This window comes from Salvelinus alpinus, chromosome 20, assembly GCF_045679555.1.
Source record: "Salvelinus alpinus chromosome 20, SLU_Salpinus.1, whole genome shotgun sequence".
Taxonomy (NCBI): Eukaryota; Metazoa; Chordata; class Actinopteri; order Salmoniformes; family Salmonidae; genus Salvelinus; species Salvelinus alpinus.
The window spans coordinates 31,466,105-31,490,972 of record NC_092105.1 but is presented as its reverse complement, the minus strand read 5'-3'; the positions used below and the strand labels follow the sequence as shown (position 1 = coordinate 31,490,972).

The window sequence follows — 24,868 nt, the reverse complement described above, 5'->3', positions numbered from 1 at the left end:
ACAACTAGGCCTATGTGTGAAGATCAGTATTCATACAAGGTGCAGTGTTCCTATTCAAATGCTTTCAAACGAACCCCTTACTTTCATAAAGTAGCTCACTGCCCTAACACAGATGGATTGGTGAAAGGAGAGATTTATCCCATAACTTTCATCGATCCATGTCACTCCTGATCAGAGATGAGCATACTACTTCAAGTAAGGAGGAAAGGAAGGATCCATTTGGACGATATTATGACGGGGCCATTTGGAGTGCCAGCGCAAGTGAGCTGTTGTTGACATCATATCCTGTCGGGTTTCAAAAAAGGTGGGGTTTTGAGTTGCAGCGGACGGTCGGTCTGTGTTGGAACAGTGGAACTCGGCAGCCCTATGCCTCGCTATTCACCATTAATGCACTCATCAAGATAGCAGCAAGAAAGGGGAAACGTCAAAATCTTGCTTTGGTAAGCTTTCATAAATATCTAATAAATACATGTATATTTATTACAGAGCATTTCTATGTAGCCATGGCGCTACTACGTCTGTTCTTTCAGAGTGAGTAAAGGAAGGAAGGGAGGGAAAACCTGCCTCGACTGGTAGGTAGTCTAACTCAAATCTATAGATTTGCAGACTATGGGAATAAATGCCCATATTTGTGACTTCTTTTTGAAACGACCACAATACAATTATTCCAAATAGTGGTAGGGCCTTTACCAGTTGCACTTATCCAATTGAAAGCACACTCCCCGAGGCGGTAACGGGGATGTGGCACGATGATGATAGAAGTCCTTTAGAGACCATCAGTATTTTTATACATTGTTGCACTCGGCGATATTATGGACTAGTAAAACAACAATGTTGCTATAATGTTGTTGTAGTATCAAGGCCAAAACAACGATCATTGATGGTTAGGCTAGGCTACTGTATCACTGCGATATTTTCTTATGTTTATTTATTTTCTTTTAGTCAGCTGTTTTGCTGAATGTAATTTAAATCATATTTTAATCCAAGTATTTAATCTGATCCCTGGCCATGAGCCACACACATAAAAACACATTTCCATTTCACGCCACACACTTGTACAGGTTACACACTTGTAGATGTGTGAAACAAGACAAATATATATGTATAAATATGTTTCCTTTAGATACAGTAGGCCTATTAGATAGGCTACATATTAGATACAGTAAGAGTGTCTTAGGCAGCTGTATCTCTGATCGCTTCCCCAGCTACAATGTTTCATTTAGCTCTCCCACCATTGATTATCCTAACAGACCATTTTATAGGTAATTACACTGTTAAAACATGCTACTGTGACTTTAGGACCAAATCAACCAGAGAATATACATAGGAGGATACTTCACATCTTGTTCCATATTTGCCTTATGCATGTAAACAACACTGTGCTGCCGACATGGTTATGTACCATTCATACATTGATTTTACAGATGTCTAATGAGGTTGCCACACCCAAGGTAGCTCACATGAATGTGTGTTTTAGTAAAAATCTGATCGATCAGCAAAACTGTCTTTTCCCATAATATCTTGTCTGTACTTTAGGACACATTTATCATGCATGGGTTAGTATCTTGTCTCTTTAAAAAAGGAATGACATGTATGTACTGCCCTGTCAAAATAGTTCACCAGGTCAACAGAGCAAGGCTACTTAGGCCTATAAGTAATGGCATTTTCATTTGTTACCAAAACCGATGCAGAGTATTTAGACTGAATTCTTTTTGTTGTTGAAATAATTTTTTTGAAACATGTAGGCTAATAACACAGATCCTTCCTGGTTATGCTCAGCAACAATCATGTCATGTAGCCTTTATGAAGTTTATAAATTACTTAAATATTGCCTTTTTGTTTTAATTTGATACGGCATGCCCATTATTTTGCTACTTCTTACTGTTGTTCTTCAAGTTGGGTGTAACCTTTATATGGACTTTATCACATGACATGACAGACATGGGCTGTATGGTGTGGAACAGTTACATCACCCTTATCACCAGGGTGTGGGAGGGGCACACACACACACACACACGTTCTGACCGTACTGTGCTGTAATAAGTTAACAAAAGACACTGGCCTTGCAACTCAAACAATTTGAACTTCTACTTTTAAAAATCCACCTCTCTAAAAACAAGTCTCTCACCGTTGCCGCCTGCTATAGACCACCCTCTGCCCCCAGCTGTGCTCTGGACACTATATGTGAACTGATTGCCCCCCATCTATCTTCAGAGCTCGTGCTGCTAGGCGACCTAAATTTTAACATGCTTAACACCCCAGCCACCCTACAATCTAAGCTTGATGCCCTCAATCTCACACAAATTATCAATGAACCTACCAGGTACCACCCCAATTCCGTAAACACGGGTACCCTCATAGATATCATCCTAACAAACTTGCCCTCCAAATACACCTCTGCTGTTTTCAACCAAGATCTCAGCGATCACTGCCTCATTGCCTGCATCCGTAATGGGTCAGCGGTCAAACGACCTCCACTCATCACTGTCAAACGCTCCCTGAAACACTTCAGCGAGCAGGCCTTTCTAATCGACCTGGCCGAGGTATCCTGGAAGGATATTGATCTCATCCCGTCAGTAGAGGATGCCTGGACATTTTTTAAAAATGCCTTCCTCACCATCTTGAATAAGCATGCCCCATTCAAGAAATTTAGAACCAGGAACAGATATAGCCCTTGGTTCTCTCCTGACCTGACTGCCCTTAACCAACAGAAAAACATCCTATGGCGTTCTGCATTAGCATCGAACAGCCCCCGTGATATGCAACTTTTCAGGGAAGCTAGAAACCAGTATACACAGGCAGTTAGAAAAGCCAAGGCTAGCTTTTTCAAGCAGAAATTTGCTTCCTGCAACACAAATTCAAAAAAGTTCTGGGACACTGTAAAGTCCATGGAGAATAAGAACACCTCCTCCCAGCTTCCAACTGCTCTGAAGATAGGAAACACTGTCACCACCGACAAATCCACTATAATTGAGAATTTCAATAAGCATTTTTCTACGGCTGGCCATGCTTTCCACCTGGCTACCCCTACCCCGGACAACAGCACTGCCCTCCCCTCTGCTACTCGCCCAAGCCTTCCCCATTTCTCTTTCCCCCAAATACAGTCAGCTGATGTTCTAAAAGAGCTGCAAAATCTGGACCCTTACAAATCAGCCGGGCTAGATAATCTGGACCCTTTCTTTCTAAAACTATCTGCTGAAATTGTTGCCACCCCTATTACTAGCCTTTTCAACCTCTCTTTCGTGTCGTCTGAGATTCCCAAAGATTGGAAAGCAGCTGCGGTTATCCCCCTCTTCAAAGGGGGGGACACTCTTGACCCTAACAGCTACAGACCTATATCTATCCTACCCTGCCTTTCTAAGGTCTTCGAAAGCCAAGTCAACAAACAGATTACCGACCATTTCGAATCCCACCATACCTTCTCCGCTATGCAATCTGGTTTCAGAGCTGGTCATGGGTGCACCTCAGCCACGCTCAAGGTCATAAACGATATCTTAACCGCCATCGATAGGAAACAATACTGTGCAGCCGTATTCATTGACCTGGCCAAGGCTTTTGACTCTGTCAATCACCACATCCTCATCGGCAGACTCGACAGCCTTGGTTTCTCTAATGATTGCCTCGCCTGGTTCACCAACTACTTCTCTGATCGAGTTCAGTGTGTCAAATCGGAGGGTCTGTTGTCCGGGCCTCTGGCAGTCTCCATGGGGGTGCCACAGGGTTCAATTCTTGGACCGACTCTCTTCTCTGTATACATCAATGATGTCGCTCTTGCTGCTGGTGATTCTCTGATCCACCTCTACGCAGACGACACTATTCTGTATACTTCTGGCCCTTCTTTTGACACCGTGTTAACAACCCTCCAGGCGAGCTTCAATGCCATACAACTCTCCTTCCGTGGCCTCCAATTGCTCTTAAATACAAGTAAAACTAAATGCATGCTCTTCAACCGATCGCTGCCTGCACCTGCCCGCCTGTCCAACATCACTACTCTGGACGGCTCTGACTTAGAATATGTGGACAACTACAAATACCTAGGTGTCTGGTTAGACTGTAAACTCTCCTTCCAGACTCACATCAAACATCTCCAATCCAAAGTTAAATCTAGAATTGGCTTCCTATTCCGCAACAAAGCATCCTTCACTCATGCTGCCAAACATACCCTTGTAAAACTGACCATCCTACCAATCCTCGACTTCGGTGATGTCATTTACAAAATAGCCTCCAAAACCCTACTCAATAAATTGGATGCAGTCTATCACAGTGCCATCCGTTTTGTCACCAAAGCCCCATATACTACCCACCACTGCGACCTGTACACTCTCGTTGGCTGGCCCTCGCTTCATACTCGTCGCCAAACCCACTGGTTCCAGGTCATCTACAAGACCCTGCTAGGTAAAGTCCCCCCTTATCTCAGCTCGCTGGTCACCATAGCAACACCTACCTGTAGCACGCGCTCCAGCAGGTTTATCTCTCTGGTCACCCCCAAAACCAATTCTTCCTTTGGCCGCCTCTCCTTCCAGTTCTCTGCTGCCAATGACTGGAACGAACTACAAAAATCTCTGAAACTGGAAACACTTATCTCCCTCACTAGCTTTAAGCACCAGCTGTCAGAGCAGCTCATAGATTACTGCACCTGTACATAGCCCATCTATAATTTAGCCCAAACAACTACCTCTTTACCTACTGTATTTATTTATTTATTTTGCTCCTTTGCACCCCATTATTTCTGTCTACTTTGCGCTTTCTTCCACTGCAAACCAACCATTCCAGTGTTTTTAGTTTTTATTTTACTTGCTGTGTTGTATTTACTTCGCCACCATGGCCTTTTTATATTTTTATTTATTTATACATATATTTGTTTGCCTTCACCTCCCTTATCTCACCTCACTTGCTCACATTGTATATAGACTTATTTTTTTTCACTGTATCATTGACTATATGTTTGTTTTACTCCATGTGTAACTATGTGTTGTTGTATGTGTCGAACTGCTTTGCTTTATCTTGGCCAGGTCGCAATTGTAAATGAGAACGTGTTCTCAATTTGCCTACCTGGTTAAATAAAGGTTAAAAAAAAAAAAAAAAAAACTCAATATTAGGAAGGTGTTCCGAATGTTTGGTATACTCAGTGTAAATTAAATAAAAATAGCCCTAGTACACACACCAAAACTTTTCAAATGTTCAAATCAAAAGGCTATTGCACAGAAAAACGTGGACAGTCAGGTGCATCACAAGTTCAGAACCGCTGGTCAGCAACATAATAAACTAAAGCACTGATCATTGAGAACGAGATCAGAATGACTGCGAAGGCTTGATCCATAAATGCAATAATTAAATAGGTAGCCACGCCTACAAAATTAAAACAATCCATATGTTCAAATCATAAGGCCTGATTACCATGACATCAATACAGCAGCCACATACCGAGTCCCCGGTGCCGACACATTCACAAATCAAAAGATAGTTTAGTATTTAGTTTAAAAGCTCTGAAAAAGGCCAGGAGAACAAGAAACACTTTTCAGTGTGAAAACAGAAATCCACTTAGGGGGAAAAAAAATAAAAAAAATACTTGTTTTCAAAGATATACACTCTTAGAAAAAAAGGTGCTGTCTAAAAAAGGGTTATTCGACTGGTTCCATAGGAGAACCATTTGAATAACCTTATTTGGTCCCAGGTAGAACCCCTTTCTTTCCATGTAGAACCCTTTCTACAGATGGTTCTACATGGAACCCAAAAGGGTTCTACCTGGAGCCAAAAAGGGTTCATCTATGGGGACAGCCGAAGAACCCTTTTGGAAACCTTTTGTCTAAGAGTGTTGTAGCCTACGATGCAATTCTCGTGATCATTTTAATTTGAACACCACCACAGAAGCTTTGGGCACCTTCCCAATTAAGTAGCCTAGTTTGGCTACTTGAAGAGAACTAGGGCCTATCATTTGCAGCCCAACTCTTCCAATGCATTGTGGAAAAGTGTGCATCGAATTCTACTAGATGAAGACCTAAAATGAGACTAACATCCTGGCATTTTAACCATACTCGATTTTTGAATTGTCGCATACTAGTAAACTTTTTCCCCCCCTCGCATACTCAAACAAACTACTATTTAGGACGCAAGTATGGGTATTCAGACGCAGCCAGTGAGCTGTGAAATAGTAACATCCCCATATTAAGCTCTCTGTGCCTCAGGGTGGACCAAGCCTAGTTTCATTCTGTCTCTTGAGGAATAGAGCATGAACAAAACCCACCCATTTTGACTATATTATGTGTTCCTCTGTTCTGTCATGTGGTAGTGCCACATTGGACTCTGAAGTGCAGCCAGTTAACCTTAACATTTACCTTATTAAGTGAAACTGCTGACTACAGTATATCCTCCATCAACTGGACCAGTTGCTGGTTGTTACACATTCCTGACAATATTGCAAAAAATATTACAGGAAATAGTAATTTCAAAATCAAGGGAATCACAAGGAGATGAATGATGCCGAAGTGTAGTAGCCTAGATATTCCATATGGAGACATAGGCCTGTTTGTACAGCTGGTGTTGCCTTGTGCTTTCCCTTCCTTGTGCTTTCGCTTCCTTGTGCTCTTTAAGTTTCAGAAGGGCACCCAAAATAAGGTTATATTCAGAGCATTCTTCTGTCTTTGAAGGCAGAATGTAGAGACCGTCAGATCCTCATTTAGGTCCCCTTAACAAGATAACATGACGTTTTACAGCAGGAGTCCTGTCTAGTCTTAATTCACATCTTTTTTAAGTTTAACTTCAGACGACCAGACCAGTGTGTCTGACTGAATGTGAAGGCATTCACATTTTCCTTCCCACAGCTGGTGTTCGTGGTCTTTGTCCCTAACTGAATAAACAGTTTTGTTTATAACCCATTAAAGTCAATAGACTTTTTGTTAAGTGAAGTTCTGAGAGATTCTGAATGTCTTATGACAAGGATTATTAATGTGTAATGGTCTAGGCTAGGGTATGCATGGTGGTCATAAATGAATGCTTTCACAGATGAGAAAAAAGTGGCATGCAAGGCCTTAACTTTCTGATGCTGGTCTGTCTCAGTGAGACTGCTTTATTTCCCTCACTGATTGTGAAGGACTGTCAGAACCATTGTTTCTGTGGAGAAAGGTCCTGAGATTGATACTGGACTGGCCCTGAATTCTTTCTCTCCCCCCGAGCCCTAAGACAATCACTCAGGCTGTGAATGTTTATGTGACTGTGTCAGAGCTACTCAAGGCCCTTTCGTTTAAAATATAATCCTTCTGGTTATTTCCTGTTACTGGGAGCTGTCAGAAAGAATATGACAAGTATTATCTGATATAGCAGGAGAGCTGAAAAAATGGGTTTCCTTCAGAGTTCTTTCTTTCCAGTTTAACCTGATGACAGTTCTGCTCCGATCCATGACAGAGAACCTCATGCACTATTTAAAGATCTTCCTAGTGACTTTAGCTGACCGTCTCTGGCCTCCTGTCTTGTCTTCTAGAAATTCATTCAGAATGTAATGACATCTGAGTAAGAAGAGAACTGTCTACTAATGATGTTGGGCTAGACAGGCACAGACATAGAGCCATTTTATATGACTTGGGAAAAGCTCCTTTTCAGAGAGGAGAAAGAGAAACGGACGATCATGCCATCAATCGTCTGCTCTGCGTCGGAGTCAATGCTGTATATTTTGTTGTGAGAGTCAGGTCCTATCAGTGACCTCCTGGTGATGAATGCCTTGTTGGCTGGATGCCCCTTGTGCCTACTGGAGAGAATTGAGAGGAGTTTAAGTAGTGGGAGCCAGCTACACCCGGGTTCAAATACTATTTGAAATTCTAAATACTTTAGGTGTGCTTGATTTGAGTATGCCTGTTGCAATGTAGCCAATGGAAAAGTCCCAAAAGGTGCAAGCCCCACCTACCTGGTATTCCAGGTAGACTAAAGCACGTCTTTCTTTTTGACTGAAGCCGGGGATATATTTACGAAATGATTGTTTTCTCTCTCTTTCTCACTTTCTCTCCTTTATTCCACGCATTTCTGACTGAAGACAGGGATGTCTTCACGAAATGCTTGTTTTCTCACTGTATGTCCCAGCAAGTCCTGGGAGGTGACTGGTCCCCTCCTGTTGCAATGGCACCAATGGGAAAGTCCCAAAAGTTGCAAGCCCCACCTGCCTGGTATTCCAGGTAGACGAAAGCAAACGCTCAATGTATTTGAAATATTTCAAATACCAAGTATTTGAAGCCAGGTCTGAGTGGTAGTGGGTACCAGCCCTTCACCCTCCCTGGACCATAAACATAAACATGTCCACAAGCAGGGCCTCTCTAGGGAGGCTGGGCTGAGGGAGGCTCTCCTCTTGCCACAACCCAGCCCTGCTTGTCACAGAGTAAGCCCCTCCAGCTTTGCTCAACTTCACCCAGAGCCCAGACCCACTCATAGTCTGTTGACTTTGACAAGGAAAAAGTAGGCCTACATGGGGAAAAAGGGTTCTTATAACTTCTCTTTTTGGCCCTGCTTAACTTATGTATCTGCCAGCTAGTTGGTGGTTTTTGTATCCATCTTGCCTTATTTCCCCCTCTCCCTTTGTGTTCTCTCCTTCCTTCCACATCTTTCTCTCGCTCTCTCTGACTGAAGCCGGGGATGTCTTTACGAAATGCTTGTTTTCTCACTACATGTCCCAGCAAGACCTGGGAGGTGTCTGGCACCTCTGAGATTGTGCTCCTAACACATGAAGTTAAGCCTAATGCATAGGCTCACTACCATAGTAACAGGCTTTGATTAGAATCAGACGTTTTCTCCTTAGGCCTAAATGGTATGCAATCCAATGTATGGATTCTATGTGTTTAACTTATTTAATTTTAAAACCAATAACACCAAGCAAAATGACTACAGAAGCAAACAGGACTATATTCTGCCTTACATCTAAGTACAGACTACAGAGAGAAGCTAGCTATGCATTTTTCATTATATATATTTTCAAGACATGGGCCTTATTCTGAAGTAGGTCGGTCCGGACCGTTGTTGCAAAGGTTATTCTTATCCCCTCCCTCTCTTACATACTCTACTGTAGTACATATTACGTAAGGCCATGTTCTGTTTTTAGGAAACAAGGTTTGATGAGGCTCTACCACAGGCCTATACCATTCTACTCTAATGTTTCAATGAACAACAATGTCTCACGGTCTCATAGCCTAGGCCTAACTCTGCCGTCAGTCTGTCCCTGACTGTGTGCTCTGTTGAGGTAAGTCTTAATAATCACATTCATGTGGCTAGGTATGTTATGCTGTCTCTGTGCCCGTTGTGTATGCTAGTGCCTCTCTGTGCCTGCCTGTGCTCTATTGAGGTTGTAGGCCTACATCTCATTTGACTAGCTCAGGCTGTGTGTGTCAGTGTCTTTGCCTGTGCCTGCCTGTGATGGGGGACGCTGCTCGAGGGCCTCTCAGGCTGATTACAGTTCATGCCACTGCAGATGTGTGGCATTCTCCCACTCATGTTGAGTGCTGGTAATCTCTATGGGTGCTGGTAATGGTACTGCGGGTTATGTTGGGTTATGTTGCCAGAGTTGCACGAGCTGCACTAGCAGCGCGTGATATGGCTGTAGTGGGAGATAGACAGAGAGCCAGCGGTCTGGGGTCTGTTCAGTGCTTAGAAGGCCCCTGCCGTGTCAGTAGTTGGATGAGGGGCTGATATGTTTATCGCCATCACCATTGCTCTGACTAGGAGGTTTTGATTCCAGGCCACATAGCATCTGAGTCAGAAGGATGTGAGTGGGATGTGTTGGATAGATATGAGCGTTGCCATCACTATGATTGCTGTCGTTTGATTCCAGGCCACCACATAAAAGCATCTGTTAGCATATAATTTAGCACAGCATATAATCTACCGTAGTATAGTATCTATCATAGCATAGCATCTAGCATAGTAAACTCAGCAAAAAAGAAACCTCCTCTCACTGTCAACTGCATTTATTTTCAGCAAACTTAACATGTGTAAATATTTGTATGAACATTACAAGATTCAACAACTGAGACATAAACTGAACAAGTTCCACAGACATGTGACTAACAGAAATTGAATAATGTGTCTTAAAAGTAAGTCAGTATCTTAAAAGTAAGTCAGTATCTGGTGTGGCCACTAGCTGCATTAAGTACTGCAGTGCATCTCCTCCTCATGGACTGTACCAGATTTGCCAGTTCTTGCTGTGAGATGTTAACCCACTCTTCCACCAAGGCACCTGCAAGTTCCCGGACATTTCTGGGGGGAATGGCCCCAGCCCTCACCCTCCGATCCAACAGGTCCCAGACGTGCTCAATGGGTTTGAGATCCGGACTCTTCGCTGGCCATGGCAGAACACTGACATTCCTGTCTTGCAGGAAATCACGCACAGAACGAGCAGTATGGCTGGTGGCATTGTCATGCTGGAAGGTCATGTCAGGATGAGCCTGCAGGAAGGGTACCACATGAGGGAGGAGGATGTCTTCCCTGTAACGCACAGCGTTGAGATTGCCTGCAATGACAAGCTCAGTCCGATGATGCTGTGACACACCGCCCCAGACCATGACGGACCCTCCACCTCCAAATTGATCCCGCTCCAGAGTACAGGCCTCGGTGTAACGCTAATTCCTTCAACGATAAACGCGAATCCGACCATCACCCCTGGTGAGAAAAAAACGCGACTCGTCAGTGAAGAGCACTTTTTTGCCAATCCTGTCTGGTCCAGCGACAGTGGGCTTGTGCCCATAGGCGGCGTTGTTGCCAGTGATGTCTGGTGAGGACCTGCCTTACTACAACAGGCCTACAAGCCCTCAGTCCAGCCTTTCTCAGCCTATTGCGGACAGTCTGAGCACTGATGGAGGGATTGTGCGTTCCTTGTGTAACTCGGGCAGTTGTTGTTGCCATCCTGTACCGGTCCAGCAGGTGTGATGTTCGGATGTACCGATCCTGTGCAGGTGTTGTAACACGTGGTCTGTCACTGCGAGGACGATCAGTTGTCCGTCCTGTCTCTCTGTAGCGCTGTCTTTGGCGTCTCACATTGCAATTTATTGCCCTGGTCACATCTGCAGTCCTCATGCCTCCTTACATTATGCCTAAGTCACTTTCACGCAGAGGAGCAGGAACTTCCTTGGGCATCTTTCGTTTGGCGTTTTTCAGAGTCAGTAGAAGGGCCTCTTTAGTGTCCTAAGTTTTCATAACTGTGACCTTAATTGCCTATCGTCTGTAAGCTGTTAGTGTCTTAACAACCGTTCCACAGGTGCATGTTCATTAATTGTTTATGGTTCATTGAACAAGCATGGGAAACAGTGTTTAAACCCTTTACAATGAAGATCTGTGAAGTTTTTTGGATTTTGACGAATTATCTTTGAAAGACAGAGTCCTGAAAAAGGGACGTTTCTTTTTTTGCTGAGTTTATATAGCATAGCAGATAACATCTGTTAGCATCTTTTTCCTGGTTATGCTACCACAATGTTGAGCTCCAAGCTCCTCTTTGGAGATCCCAAAGACCCCATTGCGTCCTTCACTCTAGGCAGCCATGCACCCCTGATCCCTGAGAGGGAGTTGAGATGAAGTGGGACATGCCCTGTCTCCATGGTAACCCATTGACTGGAGCCTAGGGGCCACTGTGTGTGTCTGTGGGGCTGCTTTGTTTCCCTTGAAAACTTTCAGAGGATGATTAGGCCTACAGCTGACAAATGTTAGCCGATAGAGCTAAGAGATGGGGACAAGACAACTAGGAGAGGAGGATGCAGTTTCTTTATTGGAAAAAAATGGAGAGTGAGCTGTAAATTAGTACTACAGATCAGGAAATGTACCCGAGTCTCTAATGAAAGGAAATAAATAGAAAGCTGATTGAGTGCTTAGGAGTTGTATGAGTGTGTGGTAGCAGTATGGGATTGGGGGGGGGGGGAGTATCTGGGAGGTTCCCTGTATCCCCTGTATAAGTCAACCCCCCCCCCCCCCCCCCCCAATCATCCCCAGATAGACTCAGAAAAACCAGTCCTATGATACTGAACACGAACTGAAAGACTACTCCTCTCTGATGTCATCACAAAATTACATATGGTGTTTTTTCTCTACATATTCAAGAACATTGTGCATAGCTATATGTTCCTATAAGACCTATAAACAGTAAAAGTGTGTTAGATCAGCCCCTATATATGATCTATTCTCCCTATTTAAATACTAGTGAATGCCCTCCACAAGTGCATTTATGAATGTAGTGAATTAGGGGTGTTAAGAATTCAGAAGAGTGAATGTACTACTAAGCGACTAGGGCGGTTGGATCAGGCTTGAAACAGAGACCCAGTTTAGCACCCTGCTGCCCAAATTAGTCAAAGAGTCCTCTGTGTGTTCCTCTGCTGGGGATGGTTAGTATGCATTGTGGGGTGTCGGGCAGCTCAGATTGGGGAGCTGCTTTTCCTCACAAATTAGCCCCAGAATCCTTATTTTAACTGAATGGACCTTAAATACTGTTTCAAATATGATCTTTAAAGAAAGTAAACATTGAACAAAAATGCAATTAAAGTACAAATAAATCCCTCTCTCTCCTACTCAAATATTCATAAGCCTTCTGATGATAAACAAGGCGTGCGTCCCAATAATATTTCCTTTCTCCTGAAGTGTGCACCCGTTCACTACTTCCTACAAATCTAAAAGCATTGGATTGGTCGAGGCATGGGCGTTTAACCATATTTCTTATACTAGTCAATTCCTTTTAAATCAGTGAAGGGAAGTAAAGAAGTTTACACTTTGGGAGAAAGTAGGTAATTGGGACATTGCCAGAGTCTGTGAGTACTCCCCTGAACACCCTGTCCCTCTGTGCAGGGTGCTGTTTAGGTTACAGATGAAATCCCCTTCCCCTAAACACCTGCCTCATGACTTTAACTGTAGAGTCCACTCTGGCCACAATCAATGCAACACTAGTCCATAAGCTATCTGCCATACTTATTCTAGAGAAAGACTAGAAGGGAACTTGCTGCTTGTACCATGCACTTTGTGGAAATAAGAGAAAGAGAACAAAAGCTTTTTGTGTGTCTCTTTCTCATCAGTTCTGTGCCCCTAATGTGTAATGTGCTGATCAGGTGATGAGGAACTGGCTAGTCCTGGTACTGTTTTGGAGGGAAGTGAGATGTGAGTTCGTCCAGAGGAAGTGCATATACTGTAGCTTGGGGTGAGAGGGTTTTAGAAAAGGGAAGGGAGGCCTGGCTGGGGGATGTTTTCTGGGCCATCAATCCCCCTGTTTTCCCCATCACATTTTTCAGAAAGTCCCCAACTGGCCTTTAAGGTGAAGGCAGGAAGAGTCCTACCAGACAACTGCATTCTAAACACTTTACCAGAGTATGCTAACATAGTGGTCGCATCATGGCTCATGTTTTGAAACTCATCACGTTTTATAGCTTCAACTTACTTTTATGATTAAGGAAGGAAGGACTGACTAAGATTTGTTGAAGATGTTGTAGCATGACTAACTGAATGAATAACTGATCTGTTGTTGATGAAGTTACATTATTTGAATTAATTACATTTAATTATTGTTTTCCAGTACTATACTTCTATTTCAGTCAGTGTGTTATTGATGAGTCAGTGTAAATGGCAGGATATGTTCTGTATCACAATAATATGGACCTGACTCTGGCTTCTGAAACCCATAATTTCAGACAATGTTCTGTTAGGTTGACTGCTGTTTAATTGCAGTAACCTGTACACCATGTTGCCTGTCACCTGACTTTATCCTGACTGATCTATCCTGGCATGTCTCTAGCAGCATTCACCTGTTCTGCTACTCGTCCCTTCCTCCTGCCCCTCCTCCCCCCAGTGTCCCGGGCTGAGCTCCTGTCCTGACATGTGCCTTGATTGACCCCAGCCCTCCCCTCCCCCTTGTCGCCTCTCTGCAGTGGAGAGGTTTTTGGTCACCCTGATCAAGCACTTCTCATCCAACAATGCACTGATCTACAGATAAGTATTTGTAGTGGACAGAGTAGTACACATGCAGAGGACACCTGACTGAGGTCTGTTTCTATCCTACACTGCATATTACACATTACACTGCAATAAATAGGCCTACTGGATAGGCTGTGGGAGGCTAAAGCCTGGGCCAGGAATTTCCCAGTGTCGCACTGTGTTGTGGGCTATTCCATGTCGGAAGGTGCCAAGACAGTGAAGAGAACATGGGACTGCCTAGTGGGCTCTTCTCTGCCGCTATATGGATTCACTGTGCTGTCTGTTGTATGGGATGTGGAAGGGTGGAAGACAGTAGAGAACATTGGCTGCCTGGCCCTATGCCTGGCTGTGCTGTATGGACTCACTGTATCGTCTGTGTGGAGAACATAGGCTTCCTTCTGCCTGCTATATGGACTCAGTGTATCGTCTGGGGAATCATAATGAATTCCTGCAGCCTGGTTGTACGCTCTAGTCATTTATATTTCAGCAGCTCCTAGCTGTCAGACACAGACCGATCATGCAGATAGGCCTTGTATATCCTTACAACCCTCTACTGTACTATGCTGTATATATAGGTCAGGTAGAAGGCAGTGTTTTCTGCTGGGACCGGGCACGCAAGGCTGCCCTCCATTTAACCTTAGCGTAGACTTTCATTGACGGGCACTGAAGTTAGAGGAAATGGAGGATCCCATGACTGACTCATTCTCGATGGGCCTCTCATTCACAAGTCATGTTCATTTTTTCTTCTTCAATGAGCCTACAATGACAATGACGTTATCCATAATGAACCTGTAATAGTACTATAATGTAGTGTATATTAGGCAGTAGCATTGGATTTGTACAACATTTTAAATTGAGACCTAACAAAGTGAATGAGTGATAAACTAGGCTGAGTGGTAGTATAGCAGTTCTGCTTTTCTTGCTCAGTCTCATTGTGTGTTGGATGGAAGTAACACATTTACTGTACCTTCTGTTTTAAAGTGCTGAGCTCGTCACTCAGCAGGTTCAGTCTGCAGCCACCCAGTGTGTCCTTCCTGTCCACTCAGGTCGGCCTCTAGAAACAAAGACAGGACGTTACATGGGCAGACCTATTTTTTCCTTGACAGGAAGATCCAGGGTGACCTGGCATCCCATAAGGCCACTCCTCCCTTCACCCCCCCAGTTAGTGGTTTTACCTTCATGAAGCCATTTGTTTTCTGCTATAGACATATCATAGCTTAGCTGTGGCCAAGTGTGCAGGAAAAACAGACATGGGCGTTGGACCATCAAAGAGGCGCAAATATGATAAGAACTACATTGATTTGGGGTTCACCTATATCGGGAGTAGTGCCTTTCCTCAGCCACAGTGTGTTATATGTGCAAAAGTACTATCTCACAACTCGATGAAACCTTCACTCTTGCGCAGACATTTAGAAACATAACATGCCCATTTGAAAAATAAGCCACAGGAGTTATTTGAGCGAGAATTAAGATGACTTTCGAGTGGTAAGACATGTATAAAAGCAACAGATACAATTAATAAGGGGCTAGAAGAGTTTTATATGGTGAGCTACCGAGTGGCTAGGACAGGCAAGCCCCATACTATTGTGGAGGACCTAATTCTTCCTGCTGCCGCGGATATGGCTGGGACAATGCCGGGGGAAAAGGCCCAAAAAACTATACAGACAATGCCTTCATCAAACAACACTGTTTCACGATGCATCAGTGACATGGCAGGAGATGTTTTGAAACAATAACTGCTTTGCATACAAGCCAGTGAATTCTATGCATTACAGCTGGATCAGTCAACTTTTTTACGTAAAGCTTTTTTGAAATCTGACACAGTGGTTGCATTAAGGAGAAGTGCATCTAAAATTCCATTCCAAATTCCAGTTGTATCTTTTAGCAATGTTTATTATGAGTATTCCTGTAAATTGATGTGGCTCTCTGCAAAATCAAAGGATGTTTTGGAACTTCTGAACGTAAGGCGCCAATGTAAACTCTGATTTTTGGATATAAATATGAACTTTACCGAACAAAACATACACTGCTCAAAAAAATAAAGGGAACACTTAAACAACACAATGTAACTCCAAGTCAATCACACTTCTGTGAAATCAAACTGTCCACTTAGGAAGCAACACTGTTTGACAATAAATTTCACATGCTGTTGTGCAAATGGAATAGACAACAGGTGGTAATTATAGGCAATTAGCAAGACACCCCCAATAAAGGAGTGGTTCTGCAGGTGGTGACCACAGACCACTTCTCAGTTCCTATGCTTCCTGGCTGATGTTTTGGTCACTTTTGAATGCTTTCACTGTAGTGGTAGCATGAGACGGAGTCTACAACCCACACAAGTGGCTCAGGTAGTGCAGCTCATCCAGGATGGCACATCAATGTGAGCTGTGGCAAGAAGGTTTGCTGTGTCTGTCAGCGTAGTGTCTAGAGCATGGAGGCGCTACCAGGAGACAGGCCAGTACATCAGGAGACGTGGAGGAGGCCGTAGGAGGGCAACAACCCAGCAGCAGGACCGCTACCTCCGCCTTTGTGCAAGGAGGTGCAGGAGGAGCACTGCCAGAGCCCTGCAAAATGACCTCCAGCAGGCCACAAATGTGCATGTGTCTGCTCAAACGGTCAGAAACAGACTCCATGAGGGTGGTATGAGGGCCCGACGTCCACAGGTGGGGGTTGTGCTTACAGCCAAACACCGTGCAGGACGTTTGGCATTTGCCAGAGAACACCAAGATTGGCAAATTCGCCACTGGCGCCCTGTGCTCTTCACAGATGAAACAGGTTCACACTGAGCACATGTGACAGACGTGACAGAGTCTGGAGACGCCGTGGAGAACGTTCTGCTGCCTACAACATCCTCCAGCATGACCGGTTTGGCGGTGGGTCAGTCATGGTGTGGGGTGGCATTTCTTTGGGGGGCCGCACATCCCTCCATGTGCTCACCAGAGGTAGCCTGACTGCCATTAGGTACCGAGATGAGATCCTCAGACCCCTTGTGAGACCAAATGCTGGTGCAGTTGGCCCTGGGTTCCTCCTAATGCAAGACAATGCTAGACCTCATGTGGCTGGAGTGTGTCAGCAGTTCCTGCAAGAGGAAGGCATTGATGCTATGGACTGGCCCGCCCGTTCCCCAGACCTGAATCAAATTGAGCACATCTGGGACATCATGTCTCGCTCCATCCACCAACGCCACGTTGCACCACAGACTGTCCAGGAGTTGGCGGATGCTTTAGTCCAGGTCTGGGAGGAGATCCCTCAGGAGACCATCCACCACCTCATCAGGAGCATGCCCAGGCGTTGTAGGGAGGTCATACAGGCACGTGGAGGCCACACACACTACTGAGCCTCATTTTGACTTGTTTTAAGGACATTACATCAAAGGTGTAGTAGTGTGGTTGTAGTGTGGTTTTCCACTTTAATTTTGAGTGTGACTCCAAATCCAGACCTCCATGGGTTGATAAATTTGATTTCCATTGATAATTTTTGTGTGATTTTGTTGTCAGCACATTCAACTATGTAAAGAAAAAAGTATTTAATAAGAATATTTCATTCATTCAGATCTAGGATGTGTTATTTTAGTGTTCCCTTTATTTTTTTGAGCAGTGTACATGTATTGTGTAACATGAAGTCCTATGAGTGTCATCTGATGAAGATCATCAAAGGTTAGTGATTCATTTTATCTATATTTCTGCTTTTTGTGAATCCTCTCTTTGGCTGGAAAAATGGCTGTGTTATTCTGTGAATAGGCACTCACCTAACATAATCATTTGGTTTGCTTTCGTCGTACAGCCTTTTTGAAATCGGACACTGTGGCTGGATTTACAACAAGTGCATCTTTAAAATGGTGTAAAATACATGTATGTTTGAGGAATTTTAATTAGGGGATTTCTGTTGTTTTGACTTTGGCGCCCTGCAGTTTCACTGGCTGTTGAAGAGGTGGGACGCTACCGTCTCACGTACCCTAGAGAGGTTAACAAGGACAACACACAGGTCTTTCCATCATTGTATGATTTTTTTGTGTGTAAATGAACTCAAGCTTATGGACAATGTCAAATGTGATATAGTGAAGCACCTGAGTGAGTTGGGTGCGCAATTACGCAGGTACTTTCCCGAATCGTATGACACAAACAACTGGATTCGTTATCCCTTTCATGCCCTGCCTTCAGTCCACTTACCGATATCTGAACAAGAGAGCCTCATCGAAATTGCAACAAGCGGTTCTGTGAAAATTTTATTTAATCAGAAGCCACTGCCAGATTTCGGGATTGGGCTGCTCTCAGAGTATCCTGCCTTGGCAAATCGCGCTGTTAAGACACTGATGCCCTTTGCAACCATTTACCTATGTGAGAGTGGATTGTCGGCCCTCGCTAGCATGAAAACTAAATACAGGCATAGATTGTGTGTGGGAAATGATTTAAGAATGAGACTCTCCAATACAACCCAACATTGCAGAGTTATGTGCATCCTTTCAAGCACACCCATTAACCTGTGGTGAGTTATTCACAATATTCGATGAACAGATAAAGAGAAAAATTATTGATTATTATAATGTGTGCCCTGGTCCTATAAGAGCTCTTTGTCACTTCCCACGAGCCGGGTTGTGACACAACTCACACTCATTCTTATGTTTAATAAATGTATCGTATAGTGTATGTGTGGCAGGCAAAAATGATGGCAAAAAATAACATTTGAGAGTGCACTGACCCTGGTGGTTGAATGCAGCTGGAGGTTGAATGTTTGAAGGGGTACGGGACTATAAAAAGTTTGGGAACCACTCCTCTATAGTAATGAAATGTTGTTTGCTTTAAATTCACCACCAAGATGATACATTCTCTATCCCGGATGCCATTTATTTGACTTGACTTTACAGTCAAACAGTAATGTGCACACCCACTGAAACACTGTTTGAGTGTGTTTATGTCGAGCTGACAGGTTTGCTGGTATGGGGGATCAGACAAGAAGACATTCCCATGAAGCTGGGAAAGCTCTGGGTTTCCAAAGACAGAAATCCCCTGAGGCAGGATGAGAACCGGAGACCAGCAAAGTCTCCACCCCTCTAAACAGAAACTCTCAGCCAGTTTTGGGCAAGTCTATGGGCTAAATGTCTCCTCCCTAATATGATCAGTGATGGAACACTGGACTTTTGCTGGAACAAAGTTAGTCTTTAGTTGTCACGTCCCACAATCCGCCGACAGATGCCACTGGGCAATTCCACAGTAATGGAATATATTTTTTTCGCTTTAAAATATCTTTGAAATCAATGGTTTTTGTTTGGTATACATTTTAAAGTAGAAAATCGGAGTCTCAGCGTAATTCCGTTACCATGGAATTGCTCTACTATCATTTATCTTATGTGCATCAGTCCATGAGAGTTTACCTGTACAGGTGTGGGGTGGAGGTTGTCACGGTAACCAGCTAAGCTTGGCCGTGGCCATGCCTGGAGGGAGGGGTAGGGTGGAGAGAGAGATGTGTGTCAGTAGGCTACTATGCTACACAGAAACAGGAAGGACAGGGCTTGGTCCCATCCTTAACAAAGCCTTCACAACAGTGTGAAGGGAGAGGTTACAGGATGTTACAGAACACAGTTAATTTTACAGTGACTGTATGAGGGGAGTTGTTAAAATGTTTGGAGATGACTTCACTTGTGTGTGTGGTCAATGTGTGTAGAAGAGTTGTCTAAAAATAATAATCTGTTATTTCCATGACTCTTTCTGTTGATAACTCACAGTTCAAACACTGCTCTAAGAAGTTCTAAACCTGTTCTCACTAAAGCTCAAAGGCCATGATTGTTAAAATATATTGCAGACGATATGTTATTAAACTGCTTTGTCAAAGGCTATCAAATTGCCCAGAGCATATTATAATTTCACCCACTGAACTAGTTTGACATAATGTCCTTAGTCACTAAAAGTCACCTGAAAGCAATTGTACAGTTTTCTGTGTATGCAGATATATTGCCCTGCCCTGAAGGTGTCTTACTGCTCTTCCTTTGAGGTTTTCTATGAGTTAGGCTGTCCTTAAAATAGGTGTTTATCATGGTTCAAAATCCCACCCTACAGTAGGCATGCGTTTGATCGGTGGTATTGCCCTTTAGATGGTGAACCCCACTAAGCCAGCTGTTAAAGTCTGCTGTGAGATTCATGACCAGCCTATTTGGCAGTGTGAGGATGAGGTTTGGGACTGGCTGCAACGTAGGCTGGTTTGGTTTCACAAGCTCGGTTCAACTATGTGTAAGGTTTTGTGAGTGCTTTTCATCGAACAGGTTGACCATCAGTTTTAGTAGGCTCTGTGATTGACTGGGCAATGTGTGTGTGTACTGTGTGTATTTGGTATTTTATTAGGATCCCCATTAGCTGTTGCAAAAGCAGCAGCTACTCTTCCTGGGGCCCACACAAAACATGAAACATAATACAGAATGACATAATACAGAACATCAATAAACAACAACAGCTCAAAGGACTGTTGCTGTGTGTATTATCTGTATTGTGTGTGTGTGTGTGTGTGTGTTCACTGACTGACTGTTGTACTTTCTGTCTCTACAGGTGGTGTCAGTGAGTGTTTGGACATAGTGACGGTGTGTGTGACAGAGACCAGAGATGGCTGCCAGTAAGAGTAAGACCCAGAGTTCTCTGGCCTTGCACAAGGTCATTATGGTGGGGAGTGGTGGCGTGGGCAAGTCCGCCCTCACGCTGCAGTTCATGTACGACGAGGTGAGAGCACGACACACATACTTGTTAGGGCTGGGAATTGCCAGGGTCCTCACAATATGATATTATCATGATACTTAGGTGGCGATATGATTTTATTGCGATTCAATGTTCTAAACATATTGCTTACCATATGTCTGCTGCAGAGGGACAAGAGAGAGCCATAAGAAAATGAGTTTTGATCAGTCATGGAAATAAGTGCTGATATTTAAAAATAATATGGAGAACAAGTTATGAAGGGGGAAAAAATGCATTTTGGTGCAGGTACAGCCAACTAGCGCAAAAAATAATATTGCGATATTGTCAAAACTATACAATATATCGTCAAAAATAATATCCCAATATTTAACTATATCGACTTCCCCCCCATCACTAATACTTGTTACTTTTTGTGATATGTTAATGTTTCAAAGCTGTATTGTGTAGAAGCTTTGTTTTCTAACTTATACCTAATCTTCGTGACGATGCCTCCCAGCCTATTTCCACATTACACTCTGTGACGTACTGTCGTGACTGATGAATCGTTCTGACGGTTCTGTGGTTCCTCCTCCTAGTTTGTGGAGGACTATGAGCCCACCAAGGCAGACAGCTACAGGAAGAAGGTGGTGCTAGATGGAGAGGAGGTCCAGATCGACATCCTGGACACGGCTGGACAGGAGGACTATGCTGCCATCAGAGACAACTACTTCAGGAGTGGAGAGGGCTTCCTGCTAGTCTTCTCCATCACAGAACACGAGTCCTTCACAGCTACTGCAGAGTTCAGGTTGGTACCATGACTAACTCCTCATGTATCCTAGCATGGCTTTGAAGGCAGCCTAATGGGTTTCAGACTGAACACTCACTATGACAGTAGTGACAGAAGACTCGGAAGCTATGATTTGCGCGTGTGTGTGTGTGTGTGTGTGTGTGTGTGTGTGTGTGTGTGTGTGTGTGTGTTTGCCTGCAATATAGACCTAGGAAATAATTTCCATGACTTCTTGATTGTAAGACAATACACCTCTATTCCCCTTTCCCTATGTTTTTCCTTTGCACCTGACCTCAATGCCTGTCTCTGGATCCAGATAAAGTATTTGTAATGCTTATAATGTGTGCGTTTCAGGGAGCAGATACTGCGGGTGAAGGCAGAGGAGGATAAGATTCCCCTGTTGGTTGTGGGGAACAAGTCTGACTTGGAGGACCGCAGACAGGTCTCTGTAGACGAGGCCCGAGCCAAGGCAGAGGAGTGGGGAGTGCAGTATGTAGAGACATCAGCTAAGACACGAGCCAACGTTGACAAGGTACTGTCAGTTTGTGTGTGTGTGTGTGTGTGTGTGTGTGTGTGTGTGTGTGTGTGTGTGTGTGTGTGTGTGTGTGTGTGTGTGTGTGTGTGTGTGTGTGTGTGTGTGTGTGTAATTACTGCAGACAATTATGTTCTATATGCCATTTTCAAGTTGATAAAGTGATACAGAAATAGTGGTGGACTATGACTGATAATTGTCTGTTCAGGTAAATTGTTTCTTTTCAATTCTCAAGGTATTCTTTGACCTAATGCGAGAGGTGCGAGGCAAGAAGATGTCAGAAAACAAGGACAAAAACGGCAAGGGGAAGAACAAGAATAAGAACAAGAAGAGTTTCAAAGAGCGATGCTGTTTACTCTGAACCCAACATAGACCTTTACAACACAAAACACCACAATCTATCGTTACGCTGAGGAACCAACCAGCTCAGAATCACACCAGAACATCCCTCCTCACGTTGAGTCAAAAGTTTTAGATTTGTTTTTAATCTGGCCATAGTAGGTTTGTTTAGCAGGTATGGGGTTAGTTCCATTTCAACTCTGTCAATTCCGTAAGTAAACTAAAATTCCAGTAGCAATTTTGCTCATTGCTTTTCAATAAGTGAAATTGGAATTTCAGTTTACTTCTAGAAGTGAAATGGAATGGACCCCAACCCAGGTGTTTACCACATTCTCAACCACTGTTTTTGCAACTAAAACTTAAGGTTAGATAGATAGCCTGACTGTTTATTGTTTTTAATGGAAGGTGACCATTGTTCTGCTACTCTGTGACTTGATCTGCAATGCCTGACCGCTCCCCTGATAACAACCTAATGACCAAACTGCCTCCAACACTAACTTCAATCTGCTTTGATCTTGTTCTGTCTATCTCAATAGATCTGTCCTTTATGATCAACTTATGATTATACCCTTTATTTTCATCAAGAATGGGCCTTGGGACATTTTTGTCTAGAATGGGAATGGATCTGTGAATGAGGATTGTTTGTCAAGCACAGAAATGTAGCGATTTCAATGCTTTTCACTGATGTCTATGTGGTCATGGACATCACCACTAAGCTGTGTTTCTTAATGGAAAAATTTATATTTCCTAGTTAGTAAGAGTTGGGGACTAAGACTGAACTCGTCATTGTTTCCTCTACAATAGGATAAAGCAATTGTCAATCAAGAAGGCTCATTGCCTAAGGAGTCAAAGCACATGTGGGGGCCAGAAGTTTCTTCGGGTCAGTTTACATTGTCAGGAAAAACTCCTGACCCTAGTCTAAGAATGATGGATGTTGAGGCAGTTAGCAGGCAGTGTTTTTGGAGCCACCTGCTGGCACTTATTGGGTACTTCCTGGTAAATACAGGAACTGAAATGGAACTTCTGCCACATCTATTAGTCTGTGCAATATGGGTCAGTTGGCACCATAAGAGGAGAGTGAGATTTAAGTACACTCTGTGTTGCCATTAACTATCAGCCAGTCAATGTCAGCTTTGGGTTATTAATATTTGTACTTATTATGGATTTTATTCTAATGCTTTTGTAGAAAGTGCACTACATTGTTGCCAATACCTTAAAAAATAAGAACTCTTCAAAGTTCCCATGCTGGAGAATGCTAAAGCAGTTTGTGCCAACACCATTAAGGATATCATGATATAGGCTACCAACTCACTACCAATTCACCCCTCTATATAAATTATGTTTGTATATTAACTGAGTGTATGTAGGTATGTATGTTCATCAGACAACAGTTGATTCTTCTGGTTCATTTGTGTCTGTGTGAATGAACTTTGGTCATGTTCATAAGGTATCAAATTGAACAAAACGGACAGGCACGTGGAGGGACTACCTGGACTTGTCCAATAGGAAATTGTCATTTTTGTTTTCAGCTGTAAACATAAAAAAATGTATTGTGCCCTAATGAATGCTACTCTGGTGAGGGACACAGCTCATTTGCTGTTATTGCTGGATCAGTCACTCTGTTCTGCCCTACAACAGTAAAGTAATATTTCCAACAACCACTGTCCTAATCATTCTGCTCTTTTATAACAATGTGTGTCCTACTCTTTTCTTTTAAAGTTAGTCTATTATTGCTAGGTTTTCACCTTCTTTTCTGAACAAAAACCACTTCAAAATATGTTGCCAAATAAATGCTTTTTTCTTTGTAAAGTTGGTGGTCTTCAATCGTAGCGTAAAATGGTCAATCATGAAATATTGGATTCAACCTGTTAGATTTAGACAATGTTGTCTTTGTTGATATGTGTTGAATGTATATTTTGAAATGCCTACTAGTCTCAGTACATGATACATCTCATATTTCCTTCAGAATTCTAGTGTAATGTAATGGTAGGGAAACAAACATGCCATACAGTATCCTCTACAGGTCATTCACAGTACATTGCGATCTTACTTTAGATGCAAAAAGTGCATAGGAATGAATGGGTACAAATATTAGAGCTGTTAAGCATTTATATTAACCCTAAAAGCACCAAAAGGAGGACAATTTTGACCCCAAGGGGTAAAAAAAAGTATATTTCGAAACCCTTGTTTTTATCCTTCTGAAGTTTTAGGACTTTGTCAAGCAGAGTTAGTTCCCCCCATCACTCAAGCAGGTGGAGTGAAACGCTGTTCACACTTCCCAATCCAAAGCTTAGTTTTTAAAAAAGATCAGAAACCAAGTCCCCAGTAGAAGGTAAGCAAATAAACTAAAGAACTGACCCTGTAAAGAAACCCATTTTACTGTACCTATCCGGTGTATGTGACAATAATATAAACATCTACAGTTCAAGTCGAAAGTTTACATTCACCTTAGCCAACTACATTTAAACTCAGTTTTTCACAAATCTTGACATTTAATCCTAGTAAAAATTCCCTGTCTTAGGTCAGTTAGAATCATCAATTTATTGTAAGAATGTGAAATGTCAGAATAATAGTAGAGAGAATGACTTATTTCAGCTTTTATTTCTTTCATCACATTCCCATTGGGTCAGAAGTTTA

The 24,868-nt window shown here is 43.1% G+C and overlaps 1 protein-coding gene across 1 annotated transcript; it reads left to right on the top strand.

Annotated features, from left to right (window-relative positions):
* The first annotated feature begins 277 nt into the window (after positions 1-277).
* Positions 278-24,040, top strand: LOC139546651 (ras-related protein Ral-B). The gene is made up of 5 exons (XM_071355273.1): positions 278-440; positions 20,451-20,618; positions 21,170-21,378; positions 21,715-21,892; positions 22,128-24,040. Exons 2-5 carry the CDS (start codon positions 20,505-20,507, stop codon positions 22,251-22,253), a joined length of 627 nt encoding a protein of 208 aa, XP_071211374.1. The 5' UTR covers positions 278-440; positions 20,451-20,504; the 3' UTR covers positions 22,254-24,040.
* Positions 24,041-24,868: the final 828 nt, after the last annotated feature.